We start from the raw sequence: 19550 nt of genomic DNA, 5'->3' as shown, positions 1-19550 counted from the left end.
TGTATTATTCCACTCCCTCCAAAGATGCTTATGCTATGGCAGGAGGGATGAGTGTCCTGTTACTTCCCTCTGGATATTTGGGAACAGGCTGACCCCACTCTGTGCTTTACTTCTGAATCCTAGCATTTTTTTTCCCCAGCAGGCTTGGACCAGACCCATTCTTTAATTTTAAATAATTGAGCAGCTGGGATGGCTTCCTTCCCTTGTACTCTCTGTGGTTTGGTAGAACTGGAGAGGAGATCCCAGGTGCCTTTCAACCAGCCACACCCCAGGGAGGGATGAAGGTCAGGAAGGTGGCACATCTTCCTGTGTCCAGAGTACCTAGATGTGGTCTGTAACTTGGCAACAGGAAAACTAGTGTCTAGGGACAAGTCTTTGATGTGGGCCTAGCCACTGAGAAAACCTACATTCCAAATCCAGAGTGGGAATGAGTTGGTAGGAGGTCTGGCGTGCAGAGAGGAAGAGATGGTGTCACGCAGACTATTGGGTTCTTGCTGGCAGGAGAACAGAGTAGAGGGGTCCTGTTGGACTTGCAGCTCCTGGAGTCAGCAGGCAGGGCCAAGGATGCTGGCTCAGGGGCCTGGGGCCCACCCACCTCTTATGCCCCAGTAACTTGTTCTCCGTGGCTCCCCATTCCCTTGCCTTCGTTGGGTGTTACAGACCCCTTGAGAGAGGGACCCTGCCCAGGCCCCTACACTACTTCCCCAGCTAGCTCCTCCCTGCCCAGCCTTGAGTTGAGGCCTCCTCTACAGGTTAGTGTTGGTATTGTAGGGTAAGGGCTGCTGAGCCACACTTTCCATGGCTGACATACTTTTCCTTGAATTTCTGCCGTTTGGGTGCCTTGTTGCTTTGGGCTGCCATGCCCTTTACAAAGATGTGCCAGTTTCGAGACTTGCCCTGGGGCCTCAGGGCTTATCCAAACATAAGAGAAGGATTGCTGCAGTGCCTGCTGCCCCTCCCCTTTCTCTACAGCTCATGCTCCCTGATGGCATCACTGTGGAGGTGATTGTGGTCAACCAGGTCAACGCTGGGCACTTGTTTGTGCAGCAGCACACGCATCCTACTTTCCATGCACTGCGTAGCCTGGATCAGCAGATGTACCTGTGCTACTCTCAGCCAGGAATCCCCACCTTGCCCACCCCAGTGGAAAGTAAGTGCTGCCCCAGGGTCACTGGGGAGCCTTGGGTTATCAAGGGGAGGAGTTTTGGGGGTGACCTGTTCTGCCCTTGGTCTTGATCCAGGAGGAGGCCATTCTGGGATTCTTCATGGGAACAGCATCCCTAAGTTTTTGTCATCAGTGTGGAGTTACTCTGGGCTGAGTTTCCCAACTATCCCAATGGAAAAGGTCTTCCCATTGGCTGACAAGAGTCCCATGGAGTTAGAGTAGAGTTTTGACACATGAACTCAGATCCCAGCTCTGCAATTTATCTGTTGAATGGAGTGATGCCCATTGTTTCAGGAATAAGGGTTGGATTCTATGTGTGTTATATGTAAAGTCCTTGATCCAGATGATAGTTCTTGTTGAAGCTCCCTGAGAGCAATAGACCCCTGGGGTGGGGTGACTCACCTTCCTGCAACCAAGGAGAAAGCAGGCTCTGAAGTCAGGTGGCTTGCCCAGGTGATATAAGAGCAGGACCTGGGATCTAAACTTAGCTGTGCTCCTGAGTCTTCTTTGTCACTATTTCCTTATTGCCCTTGTTGGCAAGAATCCAATGTCAGAACATCTCTTCATCCACTCCTGTCAGGGACTCCTAACCTGGAGTGCCCTGATGGGCACCAAGGCTTTTAAGGAAACCTTTGAAGCTACCTGTGGCAGAAATAGGATTTAATTGTCAGTCTTTTAATGTTGCTTTGATCCAGCAGTGAAGACCAAACTTGGGATCTAAGAGGTGACTGAATCAGAGGCTCCCTTTAAGGGGCAAGGTCAGGACCCAGTGTGGTCAGCCATGTGTGCAGGTCTTCATGCTGTAGTTCCATCTGTCCTGGCTCTGTGGCCACAGGGCGAGTGACTGCTGGCACACTTGCTACCTGGTCGTGGCTGCCTGGGATACCTGTGCTCTTGGTGCCTTCCTGAAGCAAAGGCTAGAAGAGGCGAGTTTTAAGCCTGGGAGTCTTCTGACCGACTTCTGAGTCACCTCGGGCCAGAACAGGCTCTAGATAATAGGCCAACGAGATCTGCTGCACTCGGAGGTTCTTGATTCTTTCTGGGACTTTCCCTAGAGAATATAAGTCCCCATTCTCTAAGTTTGGGATTTTACTTGATTTCTTCTGATCCATCCTTGTCCATCTAAGGCTTTTGTAGGTTTCAAAGTAAATGGATCTGGAAGAGTGCTTTTTTGGTCTGGAGAGCTTTTGGGTAGTACACATGGGAGGCCAGATTTCCCATATCCAGATCCTTCCCTTAATACACTCTTGGGCTCCAGGGGAGCTTTGAAGACTCCTTGCTATTTCCTGGCCCTGTGGAGACACCGGCCCCTTGGAAGTGATGTGGGGAGGGTGGGTAGTGTTGACTGGGGTGACCCTTGGTGCCCTGCCCTATGCCAGGAGTATCCACACACTCTCTTCCTGACCTGCAGTAACGGTCATCTGCGCTGCCCCCGGCGTGGACGGTGCCTGGTGGCGAGCCCAAGTGGTGGCCTCCTATGAGGAGAGCAATGAAGTGGAGATACGCTATGTGGACTACGGCGGATATAAGAGAGTGAAAGTGGACGTGCTCCGGCAGATCCGGTGGGTCCACCCTCCTCAGACAAACACACACCCTGTGTACCTGGGGTGTGGGGTTCCTGCCTATCTGGCTCAGTTCTACCAACCCTGGGACACAGGTTGACTCTTTCTTCTGGTGCCTACTCTGGTTTAGCAGAGTCTGATATAAACAGACCATGTTGCTCCTCCCAGCTAGAAAGGCCTCTTGTGGCAGAGGTGCCCCAAGAGCTTCTCTCTGGGAGCTTGATGGCAGACGCTCTGAGGTCAGGTTGCTACACAGGGAGGCCTGCGTTCAGGCATGCTGGGAGTTGCGGCCTGCTGTGTAACATATATGCTTCTGCTTTGCCTCGTCTTGGGTTGTGGGAGGCTCACAGCGCTACATCACAAGGTAAATATGGGCTGAAGTGGAGTTGGCCTGTGAGTTCATAAACAGTGTTCCTCCCTTGCCTTTCTAGATCTGATTTTGTGACTCTGCCATTCCAGGGAGCAGAGGTCCTTCTGGACAGTGTGATGCCCTTGTCAGGTAACAGATGGGGCCTCTGGCATGGTGGGAACAGTGGTTGAGAGTAGGTCTCTCTCTTTGAGAGCCCTTATTTGCACTTGGAGGACATAGGCTAACACATATTGCTTGCCCCTGTCAAGAGTTTCTGATTGAACAGATTTGGGCTAGGGCCCGAGGACATGCATCTCTAACGAATACTTAGTGATGCCAGCAGCACCTTTCAGGGTGGACTTTATCCAGGCTGCCAGCCTTTGAGAGGTTTCTAACACAAGCAGTTTCTAAAACGTGTTCGAGACCCAGGGTCCTACCTAGCATCCATGGTGGAGGGCAGGCATGGGAGCCCACGGTACTGCTCGGCGGGGACTGCGGGGACTTTGCCGGTGCTCACCTGTGTGGGATCTTACACTGACCCCATCCCCAGCGGGACTAGCATAGTGGTCCTAGGCAAGTTATCCTCACCTTCCCCCCAACCTTTTTTTGTTTTTTTAACCCTCTGGGAAGTGGGATAGTATCTGTTCTTCAGGAGTTACATAACCCAGGAACTGATATGTGGATGGTGGTCAAGTTGCAGCTACCGGTGACCAGGATTTTTGTATCTGTAGGTGGTAGTGCGATCATCCCACACTCTTCTCTCTGGTCCACACCGGGAAATGCACTAGATGCCTTGAAGGCTGCCTGCATCCTGCCGGCCCAAGTGCTGGGCCATGGCCTCCTTCTGTTTTCTTCTTTTGCACTTGTCCAGTTCTCCTTCATTTCTCCACGGTCTATCCAAGCCCGCCGAAGCACTCCCTCCTCTGTCAGGCATTCCCCAGATCTTGGTGAACCTGTGTCTCCGTCCTTGTGTGTAACTACATAAGCTGATGCAGAGTGCCACCCCCATGCCCTGCCCTCTAGCAGGGGACTTGCCCACGCTGCGCTCTGTGGCCACTGCCTGGACCTGAGGCCAGCCTTTACCACTGGGCCATCCCCTTTTGTCTTTGTGTCCCCATCTAGAAAGTGGGGGGAACACCGGCATTTGTCAGCTGTCACTGCCTCAGTGGAACAAGATTCAGCCCTATCAGCACCTAAATGTGGTGGTGGCATGTTCCCCTTGAAGGCAGAGTCCCTGTCCCTTCACTCTTGTCCCACAGCAGGTAGCATGTAGTGGAGACCCTGTGGGTGTATCTGCTTGGAGCCCCGTGGAGGCCTGGCCTCTGTACCTACTATATAGGTGGCTCTTGCAGGTGAAGCGGCATCTGAGACATCCGCTCGGAAAACCCCTGGAAACTGTGTGAGTGATAGGAATACTTTGCCTCGGTGAAAGCCTAAATGCTGCTTTTCTTTTTCCTTTTAAAGATGATGACCACTTTTCACCTGAAGCGGATGCAGCCATGAGCGAGATGACAGGAAACACAGCGCTGCTGGCTCAGGTGTGTGGGTGGGAGGCGGGCAGGCTGGACAGGACAGGGTCTGTCTGAGGAGCCTCCTGCCTGGCTTGTGCAGTGCCTCCCGGCCTCTCTTATCCAAGATCTTGGATTCTTGGGAACTGACCTTTGAATTGCTTTATCCTCTGTGGCTTGGGACCGGGGTTGGCCAGCAGTCTTTAAGGAGTGGTGCACGGGGTAGCTTTTAAACGTGCTTGCTTTCTTCTGTTGTTTTTCTAGGTGACAAGTTACAGTCCTACTGGCCTTCCTCTAATTCAGCTATGGAGTGTGGTTGGAAATGAAGTAAGTTCTGTTCTTTTCCTTCAAGTGACTGGCCAGCAGTCATAGATTTGAAGCTGACTCGTCCATTATTTTCTCTTGAGCTACTCAGAGGATGTAACTATAGACCACTGCCCCCTTCCCTGCAGGGGATATTTAATTAAGTCCAGAGACATATTTTTGGTTGCCCCAGTTGAGGGTGGTGATGGTAAGCGGCATCACGTAGGTAGAGGCTGGGGAGTGCTGCTACACATCCCGCAGTGCCCCGCAACAAAATGTCAGTGGTCCTCCTGGACCTTAGCCACACCTTTCGGGACCTTGTGTCTCCTGGGTTTTCCACCCCATTTCATGGTGTTAAAGCTTAGATTTCTTTAGTGTGCTGAAAAGTCTGCCCTCATGCCGATGGAACATTAAATAAATGCCCCTGTTGGCCTAGAAGAGTCCTGTCCCTCACCCCCTATTTCTCTTGGACCTATAGTGTGTGATGGTTATCTGAGACTGAGAGAGGGGAAAACCCATGTTGGCTTGACAACTGGCCCCGAGGTGCAGTGGGCAAAGCTCTCAAGGGAATTTTGTTTTCTAGGCGGTGTTGATAAACCGGTCGCTGGTGGAGCGAGGACTTGCTCAATGGGTAGACAGCTACTACGCGAGCCTCTGACCCCCGTCCCCCACAGCCGCTTCTGGAGTCTTTTTGCACTGTTGAAATTGGGCTTGGCGCTGAGGCAAAGACGTTACATCAGAATAACAAGCGTTATCTTCCCCAGAAAGTCCTCTTTTTTTTTTCTTTTTTTTTTCCTGCTGTAGTCATGTTGAGAAGTCTCCTCTCTGAGACAAGGAGGGAACCATGGGTTCTTTCAAAGCCATAGGATGGTGTTTAACAAGCCAGTCAATTTAGCCTGGTTCCAAGCCTTTAAAAAAAAAAAAAAAAAGTGAAACTGTCTCAACCAGGTTGTCCTTTACCACCCCTTCACCCCCATTCCCTTCTTTCTTCCCACCTCCTCCCCTCACTCAGAACCAAACCAACTGTAGCAGACGGGCCAAGAGATGTGTTGCCTGAGAGGGTTTCTTTTACTTTAAAATCTTTCTTCAGGGAGCAAGACATGAAATCACTAATTGGTATTGATTACTTGTACAGCTTACGTAAATGAATTTCTGATGTTTAACCAGTTTTTATAAACTTCATCTAGGTCTCTAGAAGGCAGACTTTTTAATGCATCTGTAAATAATGAAGCAGTCATACCTCCGGCCTTGGTCTGTGGGGGAGGGGAACTGTTATCTTGCTAAGCCTGGTTGTAATTTGTAACCATTTTCTATATGTGCAAACTCTGTAAATATATGTTTAAAAAAATGTAATATTTTGTATAAGATACACTGGAGAACAAAGGGAACTCAAGATTTTTCCACACCCCACATCTTCTGTAAGCAGATGTTACTTCTGCAGAGCACAGCTGCCCCTGCCAGCTCCTCCTGTGGCTTTCTGAATACTGGACAGGGTATAAGGTATAGATTGTGAGCGGGGATTTTTTTTTTTTCCTGTACAAATTTGTTAAAAAAAAAAAAATCAACTCATTTGAATTACCTTACAGTGGTGTGTTTGATTCTTTTTTCAGACTGGCTTCAGCATTGTGCCACATAAGAAAGTAACTTAAACTTCTATAAATCTTGAACTGTATACACTGTAGCTTTGAGTCCATTTCTTCCAGGGTGAGAGGGTTGGAATGGGGAGTGAGGAGGTGGTTGAGTGTGGTGGGCTGGAGGAGCCCATGGAAAGGAGCCCTGAGGGGGCCAGAGGGATCCATCTAAAGGAGCCCTGGGGCTCTTGGAAGATCAGCCAGAAATTTCCATCCAGCTTTTTCTTCTTCTTGCCCCACAAGAAGGGCAAGAAGGTGCCACAAGGTGGCAGCCAAGCTTCCTCTGGCTTCCCCTAGTGAGTGTCTCAGATAGCCAGGCCTAAATTTAAATGAGCACTGGTTTCTACATTTCTTTTCTACATTCTCAATAGAACTTTGAATTAATGTCATCTGTTGCAGTAGTAGGAAGATCATACACCTACATGAGGAGCAGAATGAAATTGTTTGTTTTTTTTTAAGATCTATTTATTGGGATCCCTGGGTGGCGCAGCGGTTTGGCGCCTGCCTTTGGCCCAGGGCGCGATCCTGGAGACCCTGGATCGAATCCCACATCGGGCTCCCGGTGCATGGAGCCTGCTTCTCCTTCCGCCTGTGTCTCTGCCTCTCTCTCTCTCTCTGTGACTATCATAAATAAATAAAAAATTAAAAAAAAAAAATAAGATCTATTTATTTTAGAGCATGTGTGCCTAGGAGGGAGGGGCAGAGGAAGAGGGAGAGAAAAAATCTTAAGCAGACTCCCTGCTGAGCATGGAGCCCGACGTGGGGCTCCATCTCACCACCCTGAGATTATGACCTGAGTGGAAATCAAGAGGCTGACACTTGACCCACTGAGCCACCCAGGTGCTCCAGAATGAAGTTTTGATTTAATGGCCACTCCTCTTAAGGGCAAAGGCAGGCTCTGGCCCTTGGGCCTCTATGTCTCAGAGCTTTCCCACCCTCCAAGGGGGATTCCTTCACACTGAAGGAATCCTCCCACAGATCTGCAGCCACTTCCCCTGGCTGTGGGTAATAAGTGGTTAAGAGCCTGGGACTAGCTCATGGAACTAACCTCAAGGCAATGAAGTAAAATCACGGGAGTGTCCCCTGCTTGTATGGAGCTTGGCCCAAGGTGAGCTCTCGTGTATTTGTAGTTGCAGGTCGTCTTTAATCCCAGCATTATTTGGGTATGATGTGGGCCAGCTCGGGTTACAACCAGTCTCAGCTTTTTCTGTATAATTCTGCATCACTGGAGCAGACTGGGTATGTAGGAGCCTGTAAGCTAGTTTGGTGGCTGGTGGGGGACAGGGTGGTGGACAAGCAGAGACCAAGCCAAGTTGATCCAGACAAGACAAGGGCTTCCAATGAGATAGTCCCTAGGATGACAAGTGATGGGTCAGGATCCTTTGGACAAGGCCCCCAGGACTGGGAGATGGGGCAATGGGGATGAGGAGGTGGACTGCTCAGGGCTTATAGTCTTAGCCTTCAGGGATGGGTCCATTTAAGGAGGTTTTGGCATATGGGAGGAAAGGTTGAGTTTGGAGGTTCGTGAAGGGCATGTACTCTTTGAATTCACCCTTCTCAGATTACAGAGTTTGGAAATAGTTGATTTTGACCATTTTGCTGATAATCTTGTTGCTCCTACAGAGGAGTGGATTTATAGAGGTCCTCCCTCCCCTGTTCTGGATGCTGGCCCTTTGAGCCAGTATATTTTATTTTATTTTATTTTATTTATTTATTTTTTTAAAATTTTTATTTATTTATGATAGTCAAAGAGAGAGAGAGAGAGGCAGAGACACAGGCAGAGGGAGAAGCAGGCTCCATGCACCGGGAGCCTGATGTGGGATTCAATCCCAGGTCTCCAGGATTGCGCCCTGGGCCAAAGGCAGGCGCCAAACCGCTGCGCCATCCAGGGATCCCCGAGCCAGTATATTTTAGATATGTCCTCTGAGGTAACATCCAGGGGACAGTTTAAGTATGACTTTGAAAACTCCTGGTGCTAGAGGGAGACTTAGTCACCTGCCCTGGGGTATGGGGGAGACAGGTGGCATGCTGGGTGCAGGAGGCTAGAGCTTCCAACTTGTTCTCCCTGTAGGTGTTTGTTTTTTTCTTTTCTCTTTTCTTTTCTTCTTTTTCCTTTTCTTTTCTTTCTTTTTCTTTTTTTTTGTAGGTGTTTATTTCAACTGCTTCCCCCACTCCCACCCTCCTCCTGTCCTAAGGCCCTGCAGAGGGGGTGGCTGATCCCAGTGGGGTGTCAGCATGGAGGCTGGAGCCTGGGTTCCTGCTACACCTTGTGCAGCCCCAAGCATGCCACTTAACCATCACAGGTTTAAGATAAATCAAGATGAGTGGCTGGAGTGATGGAGAGTTTACTGTGTCAGATAGTGTGCTGTTTTTCAGGGAATACTTGGTCTTCATGATGCCCCAGTGAGGCAGAGACTGACCCTGGAAATAGATGGTGACTTTATTTATGTTTTTTTTTTTTTTAATATTTTATATATTTGACAGAGCACAGGCAGTGGGAGCGGCAGGCAAAGGGAGAGAGAGAAACAGGCTCCTTGCTGAGCAGAGAGCTCCCTGGGTTCATGACCTGAACCCAAGGCAGACACTTAACCCACTGAGCCACTCTGGTGCCCCAGATGGTGACTTTAGAAAGTGGTTTGCAGTTGGACACTCAAAGCCAGGCTGTTGCCCCAAGGCAGGTCCCAACCAAGGCTCCTCTGAAGCAACGTGAGAATTGATTATGCTTTGTTCCACACCCCCAGGTAAAAACGCTACAGTCATTAAATCATCAGCCTGCAGAAAAGTTTTACAACTTAGAACGGGAAAAACACCATGGCAGGAGGTGATCGATCATTTTGCTTATATGAGAAATTAAAATGTAATAAATATAAATAAATCCAGGAGTGACATGTAGCATCTAGGCCAGAGTGAACATTTTTAATCTTTGATGATCTAAAAAGGGAAAAGAATCTCCACTGGCAAATGTCATCAGTGATATGGACAGAGAATAGAATATCTGGATTGTTTCTAGACCAACAGTGTCCAGGAGAAACATGTGAGCCGCGTGCATAATTTAAAATTTTCTAGGAGCCTCAATAGAAAAGATAAAACCAAGTGAAATTTTAATAGTTTGTTGAACCCAACATTTTAACATGTAATACACAATAGAAATATCAATGAGATTTTATAGTACTTTCACACCAAGTGTTGGGAATCCTGTGTGTACATTTTACCCTTCCAGCTGTCTTTTCTCAGCTAACTATGGCTCAGGAGCTCAGTAGCCGCAGTGGCTGCCATGTTGGGTACCGGACTGTCCCACTGATCACCGTCACACCCATACTGATCGCCTTGTGTTTATGTTTGTCCTTATCTGATTCGAGAAGTTCTAGGTTCTTTTGCACATTTATTTTTCCAGATGACCTTTAGCATGGTTTTTTTTTTTGAAAGGCAATCATGGTGAATGTTTTACCGACATTTGGAAAAAGTAATGCATGTTGGTTTGTTATAAAGCTTTATGTAATATATTAAATTGAGCTTGTAAATTATTGCTATTTAGTTTTTCTTTCTTGCCCTCTCCCATCACCACCACCCCCCTTTTTTTTATTTTTTGGTCTGTACTTTCCATTCCCAAGAAAAGTGCATTAAAAGATTTTGGTATTGTCACATTTTTTTGTCCTTCTTAACTAGAAAATTCTTGTGTTTTTCTTTAAAGATTTTATTTATTTACTCATGAGAGACACAGAGGCAGAGACATAGGCAGAGGGAGAAGCAGGCTCCCTCCAGGGAGCCTGATGCAGGACTCGATCCCAGGACTCCAGGATCACAACCTGAACCAAAGGCAGATGCTCAACCACTGAGGCACCCAGGTGCCCCGTTAACTGGAAACTTCTGAAAGAAGCTCATGGGAGATATTTTCTCATCAATGTCAAGTATCTGTGGTATTCTGTTGGGTGCTTTTTGTTTTAAATTTTATTTATTTCTTTGTTATTTAATGAGGTGAGTGGATGGCTTATAAACAGCACACTACTAGAATTTTAAAAATTTTTTCAGTGACATCTAAGAAGTCAGTAGGTGAATCTGATTTCATTGTGGTCACTGTGGTAATATTTGCCATTTAGTTCATTTTTCTGTTCTTTTCTGATTGTTTTGGGTTTTGTTTTGCTTTTGCTTTTCTCATTTGCTTGATCAGAATTTTTCCCTGTAGTAAATTTAGCATTTATTTTTATTTTATTTTTTTTAAAGATTTTATTTGATAGAACAGAGAGCACAAGTGGGGATGGGAACAGGAGAGGGAGAGAGAGAAGGAGAAGCAAACTCCGAGCTGAGCAGGGAGCCCGATGCAGGGCTTGATTCCAGGACCCTGAGATCATGACCTGAGCCAAAGGCAGACGCTTAACCGACTGAGCCACCCAGGTGCCCCTAAATTTAGCATTTAATATCGTGTTTGTGTTATCAGTGGATATCAGTTATTCGCCAGTAACTTTGAATTTATATTGCTCTTAATATCATGTAGTTAGGCCTTCTTTCCCCTCCAAAGAGAAACTCAGCAGAAAGATTTCTGCCTTTCTTCCTACAAGTGTGCATGCCACACTTGGGTTTTGGTAGGGTTAGTTAGAATCCAGTTCAGAACTCCAAACTTTTTTCACATATGCCTCTATCTCAAGAGTTTTAGAATGGTGTTGTTAAGCTTCAGTCACGTTACCAGGAAACATTTTGGCCCAACTTTGTTTCGCCGGCTTTACTGCTCCTACTATTTTTTACATAGCTGTTCCCGAGGTCTTTATTTGGATTCACTTTTGTCTGGAGTATTATTTTTGACATTTTTTGGTTTTCAGAACACCTTGTACATCTGAACATTTCTGTCTTTTTGTCCTGACAACACCAACAGTTATTAGGCTGAGCATCTCTGCTGGAGTGCAGGTCTCCTGGCCAAAAATTCTGTCCTCCCTCCCTGCAGTTAGGATTGTGCATCCTCGTGCTTTTGCGCTCAGGCATGGTCAGTGAAAGGGAGATAGAGGCAGTGCATGTCCCAAGGCAGACTCACTTGTCACTCCCAGTGATGGCTGTGTTGCAGGTGGAGCCTAGTCCATGTAACCGGGTCCCCGCATGAAGACGATGTCACAGAACAGAGATGCAGGCAATCCCCCATGGATGTTGGTGTGCAAAGCAACTCTGTCATCAGTCACCCGAGGTTGAGACTGCGTGTTATCTGCAGCCTGTCCTCACCTGTCCTAGCCTGTCCTGATCAATGGTCCCTCCTGCTGGGTCCCCGACCTTTCCTCTGAGGACTCAGAGCTCTGACCATGGGGCTTGGACCATGTTTCTGGCCCTCTCTATCCCCATCCCCCATCCATAAAACGTGGGGGTGAATTAGATCAACACAGAGGTACTTGCCAGCTTTGCCTTTAGACTGATTTGTCCCGTAAATAAGAGCCTTCCTGAAGATTCTGTTAATGAGGCTGACTTACTTTGTATTTTTACAAAGCAAATTATCCAGGTGAGATCTTGGCTGTTTGTTGCTAGAAATAGGCCCGGCTGACATCTGGTCGGACAGACGCCATTTGAGAAGCCCTGGAAGGCCCCGGAAGGCAGACACCTCCTACCTCAACCTGAGATGGATTTCTTGCCTTTCTCCAGCTTGCTTGGCTTGGTGACAGGCAGGAGCTCTGTCAGGTTCCACTGGTGTCTTTCTCTCCATTGAGTGCCTGCTGTATGCCAAGCATCCCGCTGGGGCGCTGCCAGGATGAGACAGACACTGGCTATTAGGAAGCATCTCTCCCCGGGGAGGTGGGCTCAGTGACCTCTACACAGATGGTGCTTTCCCGTGGAGGTGCCTTCCCTCACTTCTTTAGGGGCTCCCAGCAACCACTGGTGAGGTGGGAAACAGGCTTCAAATCAGTAGAGCCAGGACAGGGACCGAGCCTTCCAGACTCCAGGCTCTGCTCTAACCTGCGTGCGAAGCCTCTGCTGCTCCTTGTGGTGGCCAAAGGAGCCGTGTTGCCAGGAAGGATGAGTGAGGCTAGCATTCCTGTGTTTCTGGGAGGGCTCCCTGCAGAGGATGGCACCTTGAAGGAAGAGAAGGCCGAGGAAAGAGGTGAAAGTGGTGGGGGGCGACTGCATAGCGTGGGCCACCATCCTTCCCCAAGATGGGGCCTGTCCTGTAGCTCTGGCTCGTGGACACTTGGAGAAAGAGATGGTAAGAGGCACATCTTCACAGGAGGCTGCTGCAAATCCATCATGCATGGGAGTCCTATCTTTGTGTTTTTCATTTTTTGTAAATAGGTGATACACACAATTCATGATTCCAAAGATATCTAAAGATCACCAGTGAGAGGTGTCTCCTTGCTGTGTCCTCCAGGCCTCCACGATTCCTCTCCAGGGGAGATGATTTAGTTTCTCGTGTTTTCTAAAAGATGGCCCATCCCTCACACACAAATGACAGTAGAATGTCAGCCTCCAGCCACAAACCAGATCTGTGTTAGTAACTAGTTTTATTGGTCCACAGCCACAGGCATTGGTTTGCATATTGTCCATTGTGCTATAACCGTGAACATGAGGACCTGCCTAGAGACCATATGTTCTGCAAGGTCAAAAATACCTAGTCCTTTTCAGAAAAAGTCTGCCGACCTCCCCACTGTAAACACTCCTGCATATTTCCCCTATTTAATCAAACTTAAATGTGGCCTTAGTATTTCCTGCCTCTTTTCCAACCTTTAGCCTTTGAGAATCACAGTTTTCAGGGTCCCTGAGGTTCCCTGCGGTGGGCAGCTCTGTGTCTTGTAGACCTACTCCTGGTAGAAACCTTGTTCTTGGTAGGGTGACCCAGCACAAACCCTCCGCTCACATAGGGTGGGCACAGAACCCGGGGTCGACCAGGAAGACCCTCTTTGGGTAGCAAAGTGTAGTCTGCAATCCCAGAGTGCCTGCTGGCAGCACTTGGGAGAAGAATCCCAATCCCCATCAGACTGAACCCACATCTTCCTTTTAATGAGACTCCCAGGGGATTTATGTGCTCATGCAAGTTTGAGAAGCTCTGTTCTAGGGCAGTAGTGTCCAACTCTGGCTGCATACTGGAATCGCTTCTAAAACTACCAGTGACTGGGACCCATTCTCAGAGATGCAGATTGCATTGGTCTGGGCTGCAGCCTGGGCATTGAGATATGTTTGGTAAAATTATTACCTTTGGAGTATGGTACATAAAGTGCACAATTTTTGGGACACCAGGGTGGCTCAGTGGTTGAGTATCTGCCTTTGGCTCAGGTCGTGATCCTGGGGTCCTGGGATCGAGTTCCACCTCAGGGTCCCCGCAGGGAGCCTGCTTCTCACTCTGCCTATGTCTCTGCCTCTCTCTGTGTCTCTCATGAATAAATAAAATCTTTAAAAAAAAAAAAACAAAGTGCACAATTCTTGAGGGTAGAGCATGATGCACTTAACATAGATACACCTGGGTAAATGTAGTCAGATGACGATGGACATTTCGAGGAGTTCCTCTCATACCCTTTGCCCTTTCCTGGCCATCATCCTCTCCCCAAATGACCATTATTCTTTTACTATGGTAAGATTAGCTTTGCCTATTCTGGAACTTTGGATGAATGGAATCACCCAGCAAGTACTTTTGCATCATGCTGCTTCCACTCGCTGTGAGTTCTGAGAAGCTATGTGTCTTCTGCTACATGTAATGAATAAAGCTGCTATGACTCATTCTTGGGGTTTTGGTGGATGTATATATTCATTTGTCCTGGGCCTGTACCCGGGAGGAGGATTGCTGGGCCATAAGGTGGGAATATGTTTAACTTCCGTAGTTATTTGCACATTGGGGTTTTTAAAAGCTCACCAGGAGGGGCCCTGGCTGGCTCAGTCTGTAGAGTATGCAACTCTTGATACCAGGGTCATAAGTTTGAGCCTCATGATGGGTGTAGAGATTACTTAAATAATTTTTTAAAAAACTAAAATCTTTGGGCCTCCTGGGTGGCTCAGTGGTTGAGTGTCTGCCTTTAGCTCAGGTTGTGATCCCAGGGTCCTGAGATGGATTCCTGCATCAAGCTTCCCGCAGGGAGCCTGCTTCTCCCTCTGCCTGTGTTTCTGCCTCTCTCTGTGTCTTTCATGAATAAATAATTAAAAAAAAAAAAAGTAAAATCCTAAAAGAAAAAGCTCACCAGGTGACTCTGATGTGCTTCTGGGACTGAGAATCCTGCTCCTGAAAGACAGCACCGCACTCTGTCCTTCTGGGTGGTGTCCTGTTGCTTTGCCCAGTGGCCTTCCAGGTAATCCCCAATCCATTTCTGTTGCTTGCCACTATGAATCCTATCTAACCAGATGTGTGGTTCCAGGCCAATCCCACCCCCGAATCCACTTTGTCCTGTTGGTTGGATTCAGTCCAATCAGTTCAGGAGCTGAGCTCCGGCTTTCCACTAGGCTTTTCCTTCTGCATCCTCTGGGCCCTCTGGACATGTGGCCATGGTGGTGGCAGTGGACGATCCTAGCATTGTCTCTATCTTGAGATCACTAAGAGGGCTGGCATGAAATGACTGGCATGAAGCATGAAAAAAGCACTTAGCACGGGGCCTGGTAGGATGTGGAATGTATTCAATAAATGATGCCTAAATGCAGATCGTAGAACATTTCCATCCGCTCCAAGTTTTATCACATCGAGAGTGGTCCTGTCCAACATGGTAGTCCCTGGCCATGTGTGGCTGTGGAGCACTTGAAGCACGACTTGTCCTGATGGAGATGTGTTGTAAGTGTAAACTATGCACCTTGTGAGAAAAAGTATGATTAAAGGAAAAGAATGAAATATTTTGGTTATGGGGTTAAATAAGATATGATCAGTTACATGTGTGCCTTTGCTTTTTAAGAGGTGGCTGGTGGATGTGTGCACATCGCTGATGGCTCCTGTCAGTGGCAGGGCAGCCCTGGGTAGAGGAACGCCATTAGAGGAGGTCACAGTCTTTCAGATGTTTCTCAATTTGGGGCTCAGGCCATTTGCTTCAGGGCTTACCTGGAATGCTTGTTAAAAATGCAAATTGCTGAGCCCTACCCAGAAAGTCTTAATGGGACTGGGAATCTGCATTTTCAATTAACTCCATAGCTAAACTCATGCTCTCTTAAATTTGAACTCTAGGGCAGCCCCGGTGGCCCAACAGTTTAGCGCCACCTTCAGCTCAGGGCGTGATCCTGGGGACCAGGGATCTAGTCCCACGTCGGGCTCCCTGCATGGAGCCTGCTTCTCCCTCTGCCTGTGTCTCTGCCTCTCTCTCTCTGTGTGTCTGTCATGAATAAATAAATAAAATCTTAAAAAATAATAATAAAAATAAATTTGAACTCTACTGCTCCTAGAACCTGGAGCAGTTTTGTTTCCCTCTTAAAAGGTACGCTCCTTTGCTACAGGTCGGGACATGATGAAACTCTCATTTCCTACCTTGACTTGGCTGCCAGGAGTGTTCAGGACCAAGTTTGGGGGTAAATTAGGGTTTAAGTATTGTGTGACCTAGCTGGCTGTTTTGCTGTCTGCCAAGTGTGCGAGGGTTGTCATGCCTTTGGTTAGCAGTATTCGGAAAACAAACACCAAAGTCTGTTTGCGCTGTCAGTTCTGGCCTCAAAAGGTTTCAATCTCATTTCTGCCCTGTGGTTGTTCCAAGGATGAAGAGAGACCATTTCATTTTAATAAAAAGCTTAACAAAGACCTAGGGATAGCAAAAGTGAATACACTCCACTCAAGCCGCGACCTTCTTGCTGCGTGGGGAGGGGTGAATTTCAGGGTCTTGCCATTTGCCGGGCACAGATCGCTGCCACTGTGGCCTTGGACCACTAGATGGCGCCACAGCACAAGTTTCTGGAAGGATCTCCTCCCTACAACTGCTTCCACCAGTTCTCCAAGTATGGTCTCATTCTCAGAACTTACCAGAAATGCAAATTTTCAAGACCTACCTCAACCTACTGAATCAGAAACTGTTTAAACACTCCATCCAGGTGGCTCTGGTGCACACTGATGTTTGAAATCACTGTCCTAGAATTGACCTTGGAGTAGCTTGGGTAGATGTAAGTAGGAAGTAGGATGGAGGCTTGCTAGAGGGGGGTGGGAGTAAGGTGGGATAGGGGGCTGCAGAGGCAGGGGGATAGTGAAGGTGCCTGTGAGCCACTTGGGTGGCTCAATGGTTGAGGATCTGCCTTCAGCTCAGGGCATGACCCCAGGGTCCTGGGACCAAGTTCCACCTCGGGCTCCCTGCATGGGAGGGAGCCTGCTTCTCCCTCTGCCTGTGTCTCTGCCTCTCTCTTTGTGTCTCTCATGAACAAATAAATAGTCTTTAAAAAAAAAAAAAAGATACCTATCACAGGAACAACTCCAGATTGTCCGAATTTGGGCAGGGCTTGTACAAATCGGGGAGCAGTTAAGGGACAAGAGACTGGGTGGACAATTTATATTTCTTTTAAGGTAAGGCCTGTCAAACAGTGTCATTTGGATGGAGAAAATAGGGGGTCGTTGGGTAACCCCTACTCTAGATGGAAGGCCAGCACCAGGAACAGAAAAAGCCAGCCTCTGTCCCCACTATGGTTATTGATCTCTGCCCATTCTGAAATTCCACCAAAGCACCACTGTGTTTATGTACTAAAACCTTGCAACCCTCCCAGGACAGTCCAGGAAAATGGATGTTCAGAAATCAAAAGGAGCTCGAGAGTAGATGGAAAAAATCACTAGTGAATTAAAATCTGATTTCTATCTTTCCAATCCTATCTGTATCCTAAGGGGAGTCCAGTGCCAGAATGAATTTTCTATCTTTTTTTTCTTGACCCAGACAAAAATTTCTTTTGCAGGTGGCTACTGAGCCTTCAAAGGGGCAATGCATCATGCAAATAATTTTTTTTCAACGATGACGTGTACGGTTTAGTTTGATTTATTTTTGATGTCAGAAACAAAATGGAAAGTTGGCGCTTTAAAAATGAGCATGGCTGGCTGAATAAATAAATAATATGCTCTTGGCCAGAAGCTGCCAGTGCCTCCTTAATTGGCCATTGATTCTTTAATTCTCTGCACTTTAACATCTACGGAAATTAAGAGGCCACAGAGCATGGAGATGTCTTTTGTTAAACAAATTAAGGAAGCCAGGTTTTAGAAGGTGTAGTCCTTCCTGGGCTTTGACACAGCCTTTAAAGGCAGGAGGATGTGAAAGCCAGGTGCCCTCTGTGGTTTCTTCCGGAGCACGAAGGGATCATCACTTTGTTTTCCCAGCTATGAATATTTATGGCTTGCACTTGGACCTGCGGACATCTAGAACATGGTGCAACAGGGACATCGTGTCCCACCTGTGCTTTACAGGGGCACCCGGAGGTGGCCTGGCATGGTTACCCATGTTCAGATCCTGGTGGACTAGCCTGGGTAGACCTGGTCAAAGGGCCTGGAGAGTCTGTTCCATTTCTTTTAGGGAAAGAAACACTCCTGGAAGGTTTCTTTCGCCCCATTTCCAGGCTGGATGGGGGCACTGGCCATTCCCTCCATCCTCGGGGGAGATCCCTGATGCCACCTACAACCTGTGAGCCTCCTCTAGATCCTCCGGCTCACTGTTACCCTCAACCTCCAACTCCCATTATTGCAAACAGTTGAAAGTTCTGGCTCTGTCCCCCTGAGCCTCTGCAGGGGCTGTGTCCCCCGCTGGTTCTCCTCTTCTTCCCCTAATACACCATACTCCTTCTGGAAGTACTTCTCCCACCCTCAGCCCCGGCTTCCCACCTGTGGCATGTAGCCCACTCACTGGTCCCCAGAAAGCAGCACCTGTCCTGTGGCTGTGACATCACTTCCTGGTGGTGTGAGTCCCTTGAGAGCAGGGCATGTATCTTTTATTTCTATAACGCTGGCGCGTGAAACAGGACCCAGAATCTCCGAGGCCCTCAAGAATATTTGGTTGAATGAATGAATGATTATGTTTGCCTTCAAGCAGAAACCACAGACACTCAGTAGGAGGAAATGCCCCAGAGAGAGTGCCATGACTCTTCCCTTGTCTTGGGTTCTAGCCTCTCACGCCTCTGGGTCAGGAACCTTCCTTAGATCCCGCCCGTGCCAGTTAGAGCTGCGTTCAGGTGGAGCTGGAGGAGTGAGATGAGAAAATGCGTGCAGAGCAGTTGGCAGGTGGCTTGCACCAGCGGCGGGGAGGTCTGGGATAGGTGGTGCCAGGCTGGTCTCTGGTGGATCCAGGTGGGAGGTGGTGTGCTAAAAGGACACATCCTACCTGCTGGGTCTTAGGCCCTTGAACGCGATGTATCTGACCACGGGTATGTGCCACTAAGACTGCGATCTCCCGACTTCACAGGCAATCGACATCTATGGTCGCCTACGGGCTGGCATACCGGCTAAGAGCCTGTGTGATCTCAGGGAAGTTACTTGACCTCTCTGGGCCTCAATTTGCACATCTGTGAACTAGGGTCACCTCCAACTGTGGGAATTACATGTGAATTTCATGGCATCTAGGATGCACTTCGTTTATTATTTGTGCCTTTCAGCTTCCCACGTGGGTAGGGATGAGGATAAGATTTGTAGAGGTCTCTCAGACCGGTTGGACATCTTTGCTTCTGCGGGTTCTCGAAGGATGGGATCTACCCCACCTTTCTGGGCCCAGGAGGCCCATCATTTCCTCCACATTGAAGATCCCACCACCCATCTCCTCTACTCCCTGCTCGTCCTCTGGAACCTCCATGGGACGCCTCCTTAGCTGTAATTACATCCGCAGGGGGACGTCACCATCAAACACCTGCCACCCAGGCCCCTGTTCCCAAATGGGGAGAGGCTGGAACCCCTCCCCCGCCCCAGGCGCATATCCTCAGCTGGCTGCCTCCGGGACCCCTCACCCCCTCTCCTCTCTCATTCCCACTTCCCCTTTCCCTCGGTGTCTTCATTCCCGTTAGATTTCTTGCCCTTCTACTTACCAAGTCAGCAGTGCACCTGCCTGTGTCGGCCACTGTCAGCACCCCGCGTCTCCTGTCTCCTGCAGCCCGCGGGCGCTCCTCTCTCGCTGGCAATTAGGATTCCCTCCTCAGCTCACGTCCAAAGTCTTTGTTCTTCTC

The 19550-nt window shown here is 48.4% G+C and overlaps 1 protein-coding gene across 2 annotated transcripts in view; it reads left to right on the top strand.

The window, feature by feature from the left end:
* Positions 1–6559, top strand: part of AKAP1 (A-kinase anchoring protein 1) — a 33442-nt gene extending 26883 nt beyond the window's left edge. For both annotated transcript variants that reach the window (XM_041724968.1, XM_041724969.1), the window contains 6 exons: positions 973–1150; positions 2577–2727; positions 3159–3226; positions 4541–4614; positions 4849–4911; positions 5471–6559. In XM_041724968.1, coding sequence (XP_041580902.1) covers positions 973–1150; positions 2577–2727; positions 3159–3226; positions 4541–4614; positions 4849–4911; positions 5471–5545 — 609 coding nt within the window. In that variant the 3' untranslated portion in view covers positions 5546–6559. The remainder of the gene's footprint in view (positions 1–972; positions 1151–2576; positions 2728–3158; positions 3227–4540; positions 4615–4848; positions 4912–5470) is intronic.
* The last annotated feature ends 12991 nt before the right edge of the window (positions 6560–19550 follow it).

Source organism: Vulpes lagopus, chromosome 12, assembly GCF_018345385.1.
Source record: "Vulpes lagopus strain Blue_001 chromosome 12, ASM1834538v1, whole genome shotgun sequence".
NCBI classification, from domain to species: domain Eukaryota; kingdom Metazoa; phylum Chordata; class Mammalia; order Carnivora; family Canidae; genus Vulpes; species Vulpes lagopus.
This window is presented reverse-complemented; position numbering and strand designations above follow the sequence as displayed.